This window comes from Rhinoraja longicauda, chromosome 11, assembly GCF_053455715.1.
Source record: "Rhinoraja longicauda isolate Sanriku21f chromosome 11, sRhiLon1.1, whole genome shotgun sequence".
NCBI lineage: Eukaryota > Metazoa > Chordata > Chondrichthyes > Rajiformes > Arhynchobatidae > Rhinoraja > Rhinoraja longicauda.
In genome coordinates, this window is record NC_135963.1 from 50,332,686 (window position 1) to 50,347,243 (window position 14,558).

The window sequence follows — 14,558 nt, forward strand, 5'->3', positions numbered from 1 at the left end:
TCTATCGGTTCAGACCAGACGGGATAGCCTTCGTTGCCCTTGCGCACTGATGAGCCTTGGGCGCCCAACACCCTGTCGCCGGTTTGTGGTTTGTCCCTCCTCGGACCACTGTCGGTAGGTACTCACCACTGCTGACCGGGAGCACCCCACAAGCCTTGCCATTTCAGAGATGCTCTGACCCAGTCGTCTGGCCATAACAATTTGGCCCTTGTCAAAGTCATTCTTGTCTTTACTCCTGCCCATTTCTACAGCCAAATCGGTACACGATAGCGTGACAATTTTAGGCCCACATTACTCACTGTCGTCCTTTGGTGCTAATGGAAGTTTCATTGAAATTGGTGTGATATTTTTTTAATTATTCACATTTTAAAGTTTAAATCTATCTCCTAGGGAGGGAGGGGGGTGGGGAGGATAAGGGGGGGTTGAGGGGGATGGAGTGGGGGAGAGGGGAAGGAGGGGCAGGGGGGGGGGGGCTGCACCAATGCAGGAGAGGTTTGGGCCCAACAGGTCCACTTGGTCTAGTATATATATATATATATAAAATTTTAAAAAGTAGGTGAGAAGTAGTATAAAGGGCATGTTATTTCAAAATTGCCAACCAAAAGGTAATGAATCTCAAATCTACTGAAACATTCAAGAGAAACTTGGATTAGGATCCACTTTCAAGGAGTGTAGAGATACAAGACTTGATCTGAGCCAAGTTGGAAACAAATGCCACCTACAATGCAATTACAGAAAATTAGTTCACATACTGTATGAACAAGCTCTGTTTCTGGTGTCCTATCTTATTTCTCAGGTGTCTGTAACACGTGCCACGATTTTATTCACAGAGGCAAGCATTTCTGAAAGCTCTATTAAGATATATTATTAAAGCAACAACATTAAAACACTGTTTTTATTAGAATCTTACTATCTGCAAATTACATTGAAGCTCGACAATGTTCAAGTACTTAATAACTTAGTAACTTCTATATTTACCACACGGGCCATTGAGCCCCTTGATGTTCATGCCACCTTCTATCAGAGAAATCCCATTCATCCTGTAATGGCAGTTTCTATACCATCTCGAAATCCCACTTCGATAGCCATTACTTCTCGGGGATGAAATGTAGTTATAGCTTACGCACACGTCGCACCCTGATATGACAAAACGAATCTTCCAAACTTCTTTTCTTCATTAATTGGTTTTATTAAAGTAGCACAAATCATGGAGTAATTCATCAGTTTCCGTACTTTATCAACTGTTTCTTCTTCAAACAATATCTAGAAATTCTTGCAGTTATTACCGTATGGTTCTTACAAATATAACCGGTACGAGCGCGTGGTAAAGAACTGTATGCTCACCATCCTCCGAGTCTAAACTGACCCACAACCTCTGTCGACACGCTAGCCTCCTCCCATCTAGACACTCCCCATTACGCATTAAGTCACACCCACAAGCAGGCAAAAAATACATAAACTAGAAATATTAAAACATAGCCATAACACAATGACAATAACTGAATTAAGCATAAATGGCTCCTACACATCCCATTCCCCCTCCTCTCCTCTCCTGTAGCTTCATCTCAAGTAGCCATCATCAATCATTCTGAGCGAAGTAACTATTTCAGCTGTTATTTATAACTTATTGAAAACAGATCCTTTGCTTCTGAGTTTACCCACAAACAATTAAAAATCTCATTACTTTGACTCACTCCACATGATATCAAGACATGGCTGGTTATAGTGAAGGGTGGAGTCTGGCAAATTCTTGGTTGTGGAACTGAAGATGTGCTCTGGTACTAGCTGCATTTTCAGAGCCTTTAGGACACTCGTGTCAACACCTGATAATGTGGACATTTGTCCAGGTCTGTCCTGTTCACAAATACATTTTCAACTGTTCATCAATGACCGTCAGTCCTTTAAAGGTCAGAAGTGGGAATGTTTGCTGATGCTTGCACAGTGTTCAATGGGCTAATAAATGGCAAATAACATCAGGTTTAGGTTTATTATTATCACATGTACTGAGATACAGTGAAAGGCTCGTTTGTGCTATCCAAACAAATCAGATATTAATAATGAATACAATCGAGCCAAACACGAGTAAGACGGGGAGAGTGAGGAAGGCATCAGAGTGCAGAATATAGTTTTTTCTCAGCATTGTGGCAAAACAATTCCTCAGAAAATGTCTGACGTTCACAGTGGTAGATTGGAAAAATCAACACTGTACTTTAACTTATGGAATGACCATTCAGGAGTCTGATAACCATGGGGAAGAAGCTGTTCCCGAGTCTGGTGGTAGGTGTCTGCAAGCAGAGAGAAGGAATGACTGGGGGTGGGAGAGATCCTTGATTATGTTGGCTGCTTTTCCAATGCAGCATGAAATGTAGATGGAGTTAATGGTGGGGAGTCCCTGGTCTGTGTGCTGGTCTGGGCTACATCTACAATGTCTAACTTCTTGCAGTCTTGGACAGAACTGTTCTCAATCCAAGCTGTGATGCAATCCAACAGCATGCTTTCTAGATGCATCTGTCGAAGTTGGCAAGAATTGTTGAAGACATGCCAAATTTGCTCAGTCTCCTAAGGAAGAGGGATGTTGATTTGTCTGTAGCTTCAATGGGGTTGGTCCAGAACAGATTGTTAGTAATATTTACACCTAGGAACTTGAAGCTCTTAACCATTTGCATTTTAGCACCATTGATGCTGATTGGGACATGAACGCCATTACACTTGCTAAAGTCGGTAACTAGCTCCTTTGTCTTGCTGAGATTATGACGAAGGTTGCTATCCTGACACCTTGTTACTGAGATCTCTATCCCATCATTCTTCGAGATCCGGCCCCACAGTGGTATCATCTTCAAACATACAGGTGGAGTTAACGCAGTTGTGAGTGTAGAGGGCTACCATAGTACTAGGTATAGTAGTTATTGAGTATTGAAGTGGCAGCAACAACCATTTCCGACAAAAGAGTCGAACTACTACCCTTGACGTTCCAAGGCATTACCAAAGCCAGGTTCTTTACCATCAAGATCCTATCAGTTACCTGCAGGTCATCATTGACCAGGAACTCAACTGGACCAGCCACACAAATACCATCATTCCAAGAGGCTGGGTGTGCTGCAGCAAGCAAGTCTGCTCCTGCTAATCTCAGAACCTCCTGCCAAATCAGTGTACAATGGAATACCCTCCACTTGAAGACGACTTTGCCTAGGATACAGTCCAATGCTGGCCTGGTGTCCAGGGAGGCCACTCTCTCTGGATGCAGCACCAAGTCTCAATCCGCACTTTAATTTTGTGTTCAGAAAACCTTCCCTCATACCACTGGTCACCTGTAACGGTGGTCAAAGATGGGCTGATGTTGGGAAAAGTGGAAAGTTATCTCTGGGGATCACAGCCGAGTCTGAAGAAGTGAGGATAAATATTCTAAAGTTTCAGGATTCACCTTTGTGGATCATCCAGATTGCCTGTATATTTTTTCTCCCAGATGATGAAAAGGTAAACAAGCTTATAAAAGGGATTTAGAAAAGGAATAGTAAGTGTAGTCTGTAATAAGACCAATGACTGCATTTTTAGCTTGTTCTACATTTTGTTTCTAATCACCATGAACAAAGAAAAGACATAGCAAGATAAAGGAGGAAAGCATTATGCAAATATTCCTTTAATCCTGCCTGATTGAATTTTTGTTTCCATTCCAGGAAGCAATGAAGAGTCATTAGACATATCAATTATTTTGCCCAAGAATGGACAATTCTTCAATTGATTGCTGTAATTTAAACCTTTGTCATATTCCACACAAGACTTTTGAAACATGATAAATTAACTTTTATGTACATTATTATGATTGGCATTTTTGAATAAAGCCTGTAAAAGACTAATTTAAGGCATAAGCAAATCTAGACATTCTTAAAAAGTACCAAATATCACAACCAAACAATATTTTTCCCATATTACATATGAGCAAATTATGAAATAAATATTTACAATTGGTAACAAACATGTTACATTAGACAGTGGAAAAGTAGAACAGAAAAATCAGAACAGCCACAATGCACAAATCCCAAAACCTGGTTTAATTGGTTTGGAGCTCTACAATGATAAAAATAAAATCAGTATAGTTCTTTGTAAGGTGGTTAGATTATCTGTGTTACACTGGTTGTTTGGTCTGAAGAGCCTTTCTGCATACCAAGATATCAGTGAACAAATCTAGAAAAAAGAAAAAGGAACTTTTCAAAAAGGATACAGAGATCTGACATTCTAAGTTTTCATGATAATGAATGATTTAATCATTCATTATCATGAATGATGAAGCACAGTTTAGTGGCACAGTTTAGTGGCACAGTTAGAGTCATACAGCCATTCAGTTCAACTTGCCTATGCCGACCAAGATACCCCATCTACACGGGTCCTACCTGCCTAAATTTGGCCCATATTCCTCCAAACTTTTCCTATCCATGTACCTGTCCAAATGTCTCAACTGTAATAGTACCTGCCTCAACTACCTCCTCTGGTAGCTCATTCCCACTAAACCCCCTCCCATCCCTCTAAACCCCTCCCATCCTCCTAAACCCCTCCTATCCCCCCTAAAACCCTCCTATCCCCCTAAAACCCCTCCCATCCCTCTAAACCCTTCCCATCCCTCTAAACCCCTCCCATCCCTCTAAACCCCTCCCATCCTTGTACCTGTCCATATGTCTTTTAAATGCTGTTATACTACCAGCCTCAACTATCTCCTCTGGCAGTTCAATAGACAATAGGTGCAGGAGTAGGCCATTCGGCCCTTCGCGCCAGCACCACCATTCAATGTGATCATGGCTGATCATTCTCAATCAGTACCCCGTTCCTGCCTTCTCCCCATACCCCCTGACTCCGCTATCCTTAAGAGCTCTATCTAGCTCTCTCTTTAATGCATTCAGAGAACTGGCCTCCACTGCCTTCTGAGGCAGAGAATTCCACAGATTTACAACTCTCTGACTGAAAAAGTTTTTTCTCATCTCCGTTCTAAATGGCCTACCCCTTATTCTTAAACGGTGGCCCCTGGTTCTGGACTTCCCCAACATTGGGAACATGTTTCCTGCCTCTAATGTGTCCAACCCCTTAATAATCTTATGTTTTGATAAGATCCCCTCTCATCCTTCTAAATTCCAGTGTATACAAGCCTCGTCGCTCCAGTCTTTCAACATATGACAGTCCCGCCATTCCTGGAATTAACCTTGTAAACCTACACTGCACGCCCTCAATAGCAAGAAGATCCTTCCTCAAATGTGGAGACCAAAACTGCACAGTACTCCAGGTGCAGTCTCACTAGGGCCCAGTACAACTGCAGAAGGACCTCTTTGCTCCTATACTCAACTCCCCTTGTTATGAAGGCCAACATTCCATTGGCTTTCTTCACTGCCTGCTGTACCTGCATGCTTCCTTTCAGTGACTGATGCACTAGGACACCCAGATCTCGTTGTAACACCTCGTTCAATGATCTTGTTCATTTCATATACCCACCACTGTGTGAAAAAGTGGCACCTCAGTTTCCTATCTTCCTATCTTTCCCCTCTTACCTTAAACCTATGTCTTCTGGTTCTTGATTCCCCTACTCTGGGTAAAAGACTCTGTCCATCTCCCACAAGTATTCCCCTCATGATTTTGTACACCTCTAAGATCACACCTCATACTCCTCTACTCCAAGCAATAAATAGGGAACCTCTCCCTATAGCTCAGAACCCTCAAGTCCTGGCAATATCCTTGTAATAGCAGGGTGACCAAAACTGAACACAGTACTCCAAATGTGGCCTCACCAACATCTTGTACAACTGTGACATAACACCCCAACTTCTATACTCAATACCTTGACTGTTGAAGGCCAATATGCCAAAAGCATTTTTAACCATATTACCCGTGACACCACTTTCAAGGAACTATGTGCCTGCATACCCAGATAACTCAACACTTCCCAAAGCCCTGCCATTCATTATGAAGGACCTGTCCTGGTTTGACTTCCCAAAATCCAACACCACACACTTATCTTCCCTAAACTCCATTAACCATCCCTCAGTCCACTTCCCCAACTAATCAAGATCCTGCTGTTTTTTCCCCCAATAACTTTCCTCGCTATCTCCTACACCATCCACTTTATGAAAAGTCAAAGAGGAGTTAATAATTTGAAAGTTGGTTTCAATAAATAACTTGTTTTTACATTGGAAGCGTAGCAGTCGAAGAAGGTGAACTAAAAAGGGCATTGCAACAGAGTACATAGATTAGATTAAAACATTGCCAGAGTGAACTACACACTCTACACTGACAAACTGCATTACTGAAATAAAATCTTGGCTTCAATCAAACTTCCTCAAACTCAATTGCAACAAATCTGAAATCATCATCATTGGTCCAAAAATGCTCACCAAATCCACCCAAAACTTCATCCTCAACAGTATCCACCTCACCTCACATCCGGAATCTTGGAATCATCCTTGATCAAACCCTCTCCTTCGACAAACACATCAAACACATCACAAAGACAGCCTTCTTCCACCTCAAAAACATTGCCCGTCTCCGTCCATCCCTCTCCTCCACAGCTGCAGAAACCCTCATCCACGCCTTCATCACCTCCCGTCTGGACTACTGCAACAGCCTCCTCTATGGCGCACCCTCAAAAATCATCAATAAACTTCAATACATTCAAAACTCCGCTGCCCGTCTACTCACACACACCTCGATCCGTGACCATATCACCCCCGTCCTTTATAAACTCCACTGGCTCCCCATCCCCCAGAGAATCCAGTACAAAATCCTCCTCATAACCTACAAAGCCCTCCATAACCTGGCCCCATCCTACCTGACCGACCTCCTCCACAGGCACACTCCCACCTGCACCCTCCGCTCTGCCGCTGCCAATCTCCTATCCCCCCACATCCGGACTAAACTCAGATCCTGGGGGGACAGGGCTTTCTCCATCGCTGCTCCCACCCTATGGAACTCACTACCCCAAACCGTTAGAGACTCCCCCACACTCACCACATTCAAAACATCGCTGAAGTCTCACCTGTTCAGCACTGCCTTCAACCACTGAAGGTCACCTCACCTACTGTCTCCTTTCTCTGTTCATTTATTTATTTACTTATTTATCTATTTATTAATTTCCCTATGTTCTCAAAATCTCTGTAAAGCGTCTTTGAGTATATGAAAAGCGCTATATAAATAAAATGTATTATTATTATTATTATTAACTATATTCCGAGTTTATGGCAGGTCATTATTGGTGGGAGGTCAAGAATGTCATGGAACAAAATAAAATCAGTTTATTCAAGAAATGTTCTTTACAGTTCCCCATTTTTACATATTATTTCAAAAATATTTAAAACACAATCTTTCTCATTAGTTTACGCCAGCAAATTGTACTAAAAGAAAAATGGCTGTACTAAAAGAAAAATTGCTTAATGAAAGTGTTAATGATTGGAGAACTCAGCACATGTGAGAAGTATACATGCAGTGTAGAGGCCAGTTCCAGAGTGCAAATTGTTGGAACTACTGCAAGTGGGGCAATGGGTGCTGTGGTTGCACTTCAGAGAAAAACTGTTGAATCGACAAATAAAACCAGCAGCAGTAATCCAAGCTAGAATTTGATGAGGGGAAATAACTGAAGTGTGACTGCACAGGAATTATAGACTTTTTTCCTCTCTGATTTAATTAATACAAAATTATAATGAAGTGCAATAAGTGTGACAACTCTTGATGCCTTCAGACTGGATTATTAATTAAATTATGTATGAAAATAACTGCAGATGCTGGTTCAAATCGAAGGTAGACACAAAAAGCTGGAGTAACTCAGCGGGTCAGGCAGCATCTCTGGAGAGAAGGAATGGGTGACTTTTCGGGTCGAGACCCTTCTTCAGACTGATAGTTAAATTATAATAGCTAAAGGATCATTTATAAATTAGAATGATGACAGGCATGGCAGGGCAATGTGTTATTGAAGCATCACATTGGAACTGGGAGGGACGATTGATCCACAGTGGCAACATCTGCTACAAAGCTGATGAGCACAACCTTCAGACATGTCCGAGAGGGAAAATGACTGATACAGTAGTTAGACCTTTGAAACCTTTGAAAATAGTCAGGTTAATTATTGTGGATTTGGTCAGTGGTCACAAGATCATAAGTGATAGGAGCAGAATTAGGCCATTCAGTCCATCAAGTCTGCTCCGCCATTCAATCATGGCTGATCTATCTCTCCCTCCTACCTCATTCTCCCATCTTCTCCCCATAATCTCTGACACCCACACTAATCATGAAGGAAGGTCAAAGGAAGAAAGGTGTGATTTTGAATGAGGGAGATATGAAATACAGAAAGTAGGTTTGGAAGGGTCTTAGCCCCTGCACTTGTCCATGAGGCACAAGATTCTTGCAGACAGAAGTTGCAACAGCAAAGAAAATGAGCAAACTGACAATAATGGAATGGTCTGAAGAAGGGTCTCGACCCGAAACGTCACCCATTCCCTCTCTCCCGAGATGCTGCCTGACCCGCTGAGTTACTCCAGCATTTTGTGAATAAATCGATTTGTACCAGCATCTGCAGTTATTTTCTTATAATAATGGAATGCAATATGTGTAAGAAGGAATTGCAGTTAACCGAAGATAGACACAAAATGCTGGAGTAACTCAGCGGGTCAGGCAGCATGTTGGGAGAGAAGGAATGGGTGACGTTTCATGTCTTGATCAGAAACGTTACCCATGTCTTCTCTCCAGAGATGTTGCCTGTCCCACTGAGTTACTCCAGCTTTTTGTGTCTACGATAATGGAATGCAGCATTGATGTATTATTTTACAACCATGTTATGTGGAATGAGCTAATTGAGGCAGGTACTACAACATTAAAAACTTTTATATTTTTCAAGTGTGAGGCTTGAATGCCCTGTTGCCTCCTTGATGCCGGGTTAAGGGCATTTCCTTGTTAGTGAAAGGGGAAATACGAGCAAAGGATCTAATTGTCTTGGTCCATAGAGATATGCGAGTTTCTGGGTGAAATTCAGAAGACGCAGGATATTTTCATCCCAAAGAGGAAGAAAGATTATAAGGGGAGAATGAGGCAACCATGGCTGACAAAGAAAGTCAAAGACAGCATAAAAATAAAAGAGAATGCATATTAAATTGCTAATTCAAAGGTCGCAAAGGGCGGCATGGTGGCACAATGGTAGAGTTGCTGCCTTATAGCGCTTGCAGCACCAGAGACCTGGGTTCGATCCCGACTACAGATGCTGTTTGTATGGAGTTTGCACGTTTTCCCCGTGACCACGTCGGTTTTCTCCGAGATCTTTGGTTTCCTCCCACACTCCAAAGACGTACAGGTATGTAAGTTAATTGGCTTGGCGTATGTGTAAAAAATTGTCCATAGTATGTGTAGGATAGTGTTAATGTGCAGGGATCGCTGGCCGGTGTGGACCCGGTGGGCCGAAGGGCCTGTTTCCCTGCTGTATCTCTAAACTAAACTAAATTAGCAGGAAGCGAGAGGATTGGGTAGCTTTTAAAAACAACTGAAGGCAACTAAAAAGGCAGTACAGGGAGAAAAGATGAAATATGAAGGTAAGCTATCCAATAATATAAAAGAGTACAAAAGTTTATTCAGATATAGAGTAAAACAAGAGGCAAGAGTGGATATTGGATCACTGGAAAATGACGCTGGAGAAGTAGTAATGGGGTGGGGGGGTTGGCATAATTTCTCACATCAGCAAGGTTAGGCAAGGCTGGCAGATGTCTCTCCCCGAAGGACATTAGATTGTATGACAGTCCTGTGGATTATTTTTTGGTAGTAGCTTTTTTCTTTTATAGATTTATTTAAATACTTGAATGTAAATTACACAGCTACAATGTAATGTCTCTGGACCAATGATCCATACTTCTGACTGCAAAATAGGTACTTTAATTATTGTACAAATGGTTACTCCTTTCAATCCTATTGAAATGCACTTACAGAAATTTGAACCGGAATTCAGATACATTTGCATCAACTAGGGGCAGGACCTGAGATTTTATATTCTCCACAGATCAGAAGCACACAGGCTCTGATGATTAACTAATTGTACACCAGCTTGTTTTTGGATTCCAAGGTAGATTAAAGCTGAAACAATCCAGTCTTAAAATGGGATATATGAAATTCTATTTCTCCTACCACTCCTTGCTTCCCAGGTCATGGAAATGCTGACCTCATAAGTTATGCAGTGTGTATTGCCCGAAGAGTTCCATTGTGAGTTGGAGTAATAGTTGGAGAGACAAGGGGTTTTACTTTTTCTGGCGGATCAAAGAAGTATGCCTGTGGATAACAATAAAAAACATTTTAATATCATGTCCAATGGTATTTTTAAGTAAGTTCTTGCAAGAAAATACACACCTGATGTGTGCTTCAGACCTATAAAAAAAAGAAACTTTTTGGCTTTAGAATGAGGTTTACTAAAAGCATTCCTTTTAGCAAGCTATCATTGAGCAAAACCAAAAGAATATAAAGGATAATCCAAAAATACTTGTAAAATCAGAAAATGCAAATTGTAAACAGTAAAAGCCCAAACTATACAATAAATCATTAACTGGATGAAATGTTATTCCAACAAGGTTTTTGTGCTTCACACCCAAGAACACTTTGAAGTCCAACAAATAAATTACATGCTTGGTTAAATTAATGAAAAATAATACACTTTCAAAAGATGGAATGAGAATTTGAAAATTATTCCATGGCATTCAGTTTCTCAATTACAGATCGCTCAATACTGGAATCAGCCTTTGCCTTTTTATATCAATTCAAGAACAGGGAAAATATACCGATCAGCCAAAACATTATGACCACCTGCCTAATATGCTGTTGGTCCTCCGTGTGCCGCCAAAACATCACTGACCCGCCGAGGCATGGACTCTACAAGACGCCTGAAGGTGTCCTGTGGCATCTGGCACCAAAACATTAGCAGCAGCTCCTTCAAGTCCTGTAAGTTGCGAGGTGGAGCCGCTGTGGATCGGACTTGTCGATCCAGCACATCCCACAGATGCTCAATTGGATTGAGATCTGGAGAACTTGGAGGCTAGGGCAACACTATGAACACTTCATCATGTTCTTCAAACCATTCCTGAACAATGTGTGCAGTGTGGCAGGGCGCATTATCCTGCTGAAAGAGGCCACTGCCTTCAGGGAATACCATTGCCATGAAGGGGTGTATCTGGTCTGCAACAATGTTTAGGTAGGTGACATGTGTCAAATTTACATCCACATGAATGGCCGGACCCAGGGTTTTCCAGCAGAACATTGCCCAGAGCATCACACTCCCTCCACCGGCTTGTCGTTTTCCCACAGTGCATCCTGATGCCATCACTGCCCTCACGCATCGATGCGCCTTGGGCGCACAACGCCGTCGCCGGTTTGTGGTTTGTCCGTCCTCGGACCACTGTCGGTAGGTACTCACCACTGCTGACTGGGAGCAGCCCACAAGCCTTGCCGTTTCAGAGATGCTCTGACCCAGTCGTCTGGCCATAACAATTTGGCCCTTGTCAAAGTCGCTCAGGTCTTTACGTCTGCCCATTTCTCCTGCATCCAACACATCAACTTTAAGAACTGACTGTTCACTTGTGTCTTATATATGCCACCCCTTGACAGGTGTCATTGTTACAAGATAACGTTATTCACTTCACCTATCAGTGGTCATAATGTTTTGGCTCATCTGTGTTATCTGACTATATCTATTGAAATCTATACCTAAAATTAATCTTGATTTTTTTTCTTCTTCCCAATTTGGAATTCAGTCGAAGAAAATACAAAAAAAATAACTGAACGTTTGTATAGAATCTTTTAAAAATCAAAACATTAAGTTTAACAAAGTAAATTATAAATAAAAACAAATTGCTGAAAAAACTCAGCAGGTCAGCGAGTATATGTCAAAGAGAAACAGTTAACATTTCAGGCCGGGGACCCTTTATCAGAATGATAAATCCATATGCACCTTACAGCCAACTGCAAGCAGAGCATGAAGGATCAGAATAACGACGATAGTTGATATGGCAATTCTCCGGTTATCATCCCGGACCGCTGGCCAAAAGGTCATCACTAGCACGGTGCCCGAAAGGCACATGGCCAATACTATTGTGAGCCAACGTACTATCTCACTTGGAATGATCCACAGCATCTGAATGCAGAAACAAGGGAAGAGTCAAGACTAGCAAAAAGCGTTACATACTTACACAAAATCTATGCCAGTCATACAGCATGGAAACAGGCCCTTCAGCCCAACTTGCCCATGCCGACCAAGATGCCCCATCTAAACTGGTCCCACCTGTCAGTGTTTGGCCCATATCCCTCTAAATCATACCTATCGATATACCTGTCCAAATGTCTTTTAAATGCTTTTACAGTACCTGCCTCTTCTGGCAGCTCATTCCATATACCCACCACCCTCTGTGTGGATATATTGCCCCTCAGGTTCCTGTTGAATCATTCCCCTCTCAACTCTGTCCATGTGTACTTTTTTTTCTCCATCCTTGCTTAAAATTAAAGGCTTCTTAAAAAGTTTGCATACCAGTATACTACTTGGCCCCTAGAACACCTAACCAGCTTCACGCTCTGGAATGCTTGTTTAGCTTGGTGTCTGCTAATGCAATTTCCACCTTCAGACTCATCAGTGATTGATAAAACTGTCTTGCTTTTTAATCATCTTTATTTGCCTTAACAACGTACTAATTTTGAGCATAACGGATTTAGAATTTCTTGGTTCCAACAGAGGCAGATCAACAGGTCACTGTGCAATGCTAATAATTGGTCGTAGGTCTGTGCCAAGCACTTCAGTGCTTCCGAAGACATTTGAAATAACCTTAAATACAGCAATCACATGCTGTTCCCACACAGCACGAAACAACTCAGGGAAGTTTGGGTGGGATGGGGGGGAACAAAACTGCTGAGACAATTAGATCTCTTTCATCCATGCAGTTCAATTTTAGCCATTATATCGTTTCATTTAAGGAGGAAGTGATATGAAAGCAGAGAAAATGAGATGGGATGTTTAACGGCAGCTTGATGCTTCACAGACTCCTTGGGCTAAAAGACCTGTTTCCATGCGGATAATGACACGACTCCAAGAACCTCTGACATGAATAATTGCTCAATGACACAAATCCAATTTGCAATGCTCTGAAATTTCTGATTCAGAAAAATATTGATTACAAATGCTGAGAAACACTTTTTTGCATGTGTAACTTAAAAGGCTATTAACTGAATTTTGAGCCAATAGTTATCAAAAAGGTGATGTTGCACAAGTGATTCTCACTGTGATTCCTCAGTGGATTATTGCTCACTCATTGTTGGCAACAACCTTGCAGTGCACCCTATCCAGCTCCTCATCTTGTGTTACATTTGTTATTTTGTCCACAGCTGGCATGAAAATAATGATCAATTTCACTTTCCTCTTTTCCTACAACATTTACAAATAGCATGGTTAAACTCTCCAAACCGAGACAAACATGCTCCTTTGACTTTGAATCATCTATCTACTGTTCCCTGAAGACCGCAGGCAGGATCAGACAGCACAGTATTAAAGAACTATTCCAACTATAACCCAAACCATGGTGAAATGTCTCTGGGACCATCTAATCCCTGCTCCAACTCTAATTAACTCTCCAATTTTTTAATCTGCTTCTCCTTCACACTTCTGTTTGCAGCACCTCTCTGACAAGTCATAAACAGCTTCAACAGAGAACATCACACCTGGACCCAAGAGACGGTACTTCTTCATAGATGCAAAACCATAAGGCTAACAATCTTTACTGCTTTACTTTGTTTAGAGATACAGCATGGAAACAGGCCCTTCGGCCCACCAAGTCCGTGCCGACCAGCGATCACTCATACACACTAGTTCTATCCTACATACTAGTGCCAATTTTACCGAAGCCTTTGAGATGTGGGAGGAAGCCAGAGCACCCAGAGAAAACCCACATGGTCACAGGGAGAACGTGCAACCTCCACACAATCAGGCGCTATGAGGCAGCTACACCACTGTGCCATGGATGTTGATGTTGTAACTAATGTTTCTCTAAGCAGTCCTATTTCTCCTAGATTCCAAATATATGTTCTATACATATTTTCCTCCAGTGCTTGTGATGGAGTTATGAGTTATCACACCACCCCAGTGAACTTAAACTGACACTGACTCCAAGATCAAGTACATACTTACTGCAGTAGGAATATAAATGAACAGTGAGTATCCATAGACACACACTATCTCCAGGAACGAATAGGAGACGATATTCATCACTTTATTGTTTCGCCACATCAGAAAGCCCCATAGTCCAAGAGGAATGAGCCAAGCATAGGTGTAAATTGCTGTGGCTGCTATCGAAACTACAAATTAAAACAAAATTATGGTCCAATATCTATTATAAATTCATTTTGAAAACATAAATACGAAAGCTTTAAGCAATAAACATTGAAATATTTATAATACTGCCAGTGGTTCTGTTATGCTTCTTCTAAATAGTGGATATGCACATCTCAAATTGCAGTTGCATGATTTGGTCATAAACATAATCAGGAATAAATATTAAAAGTTCAAAAAATACAATTTTAGA

The 14,558-nt window shown here is 41.6% G+C and overlaps 1 protein-coding gene across 6 annotated transcripts in view; it reads right to left on the minus strand.

Annotated features, from left to right (window-relative positions):
• Window positions 1-3,608: 3,608 nt before the first annotated feature.
• Window positions 3,609-14,558, minus strand: part of yipf1 (Yip1 domain family, member 1) — a 37,416-nt gene continuing 26,466 nt past the window's right edge. For 5 of the 6 annotated variants that reach the window (XM_078407665.1, XM_078407661.1, XM_078407660.1 and 2 more), the window contains exons 7-10: window positions 14,165-14,331; window positions 11,945-12,127; window positions 10,135-10,275; window positions 3,609-4,182 (exon numbers count right to left, since the gene is read on the minus strand). In XM_078407665.1, the coding sequence (XP_078263791.1) occupies window positions 10,177-10,275; window positions 11,945-12,127; window positions 14,165-14,331 (449 nt within the window). In that variant the 3' untranslated portion in view covers window positions 3,609-4,182; window positions 10,135-10,176. The remainder of the gene's footprint in view (window positions 4,183-10,134; window positions 10,276-11,944; window positions 12,128-14,164; window positions 14,332-14,558) is intronic. The other variant, XM_078407666.1, reaches the window with a different exon arrangement.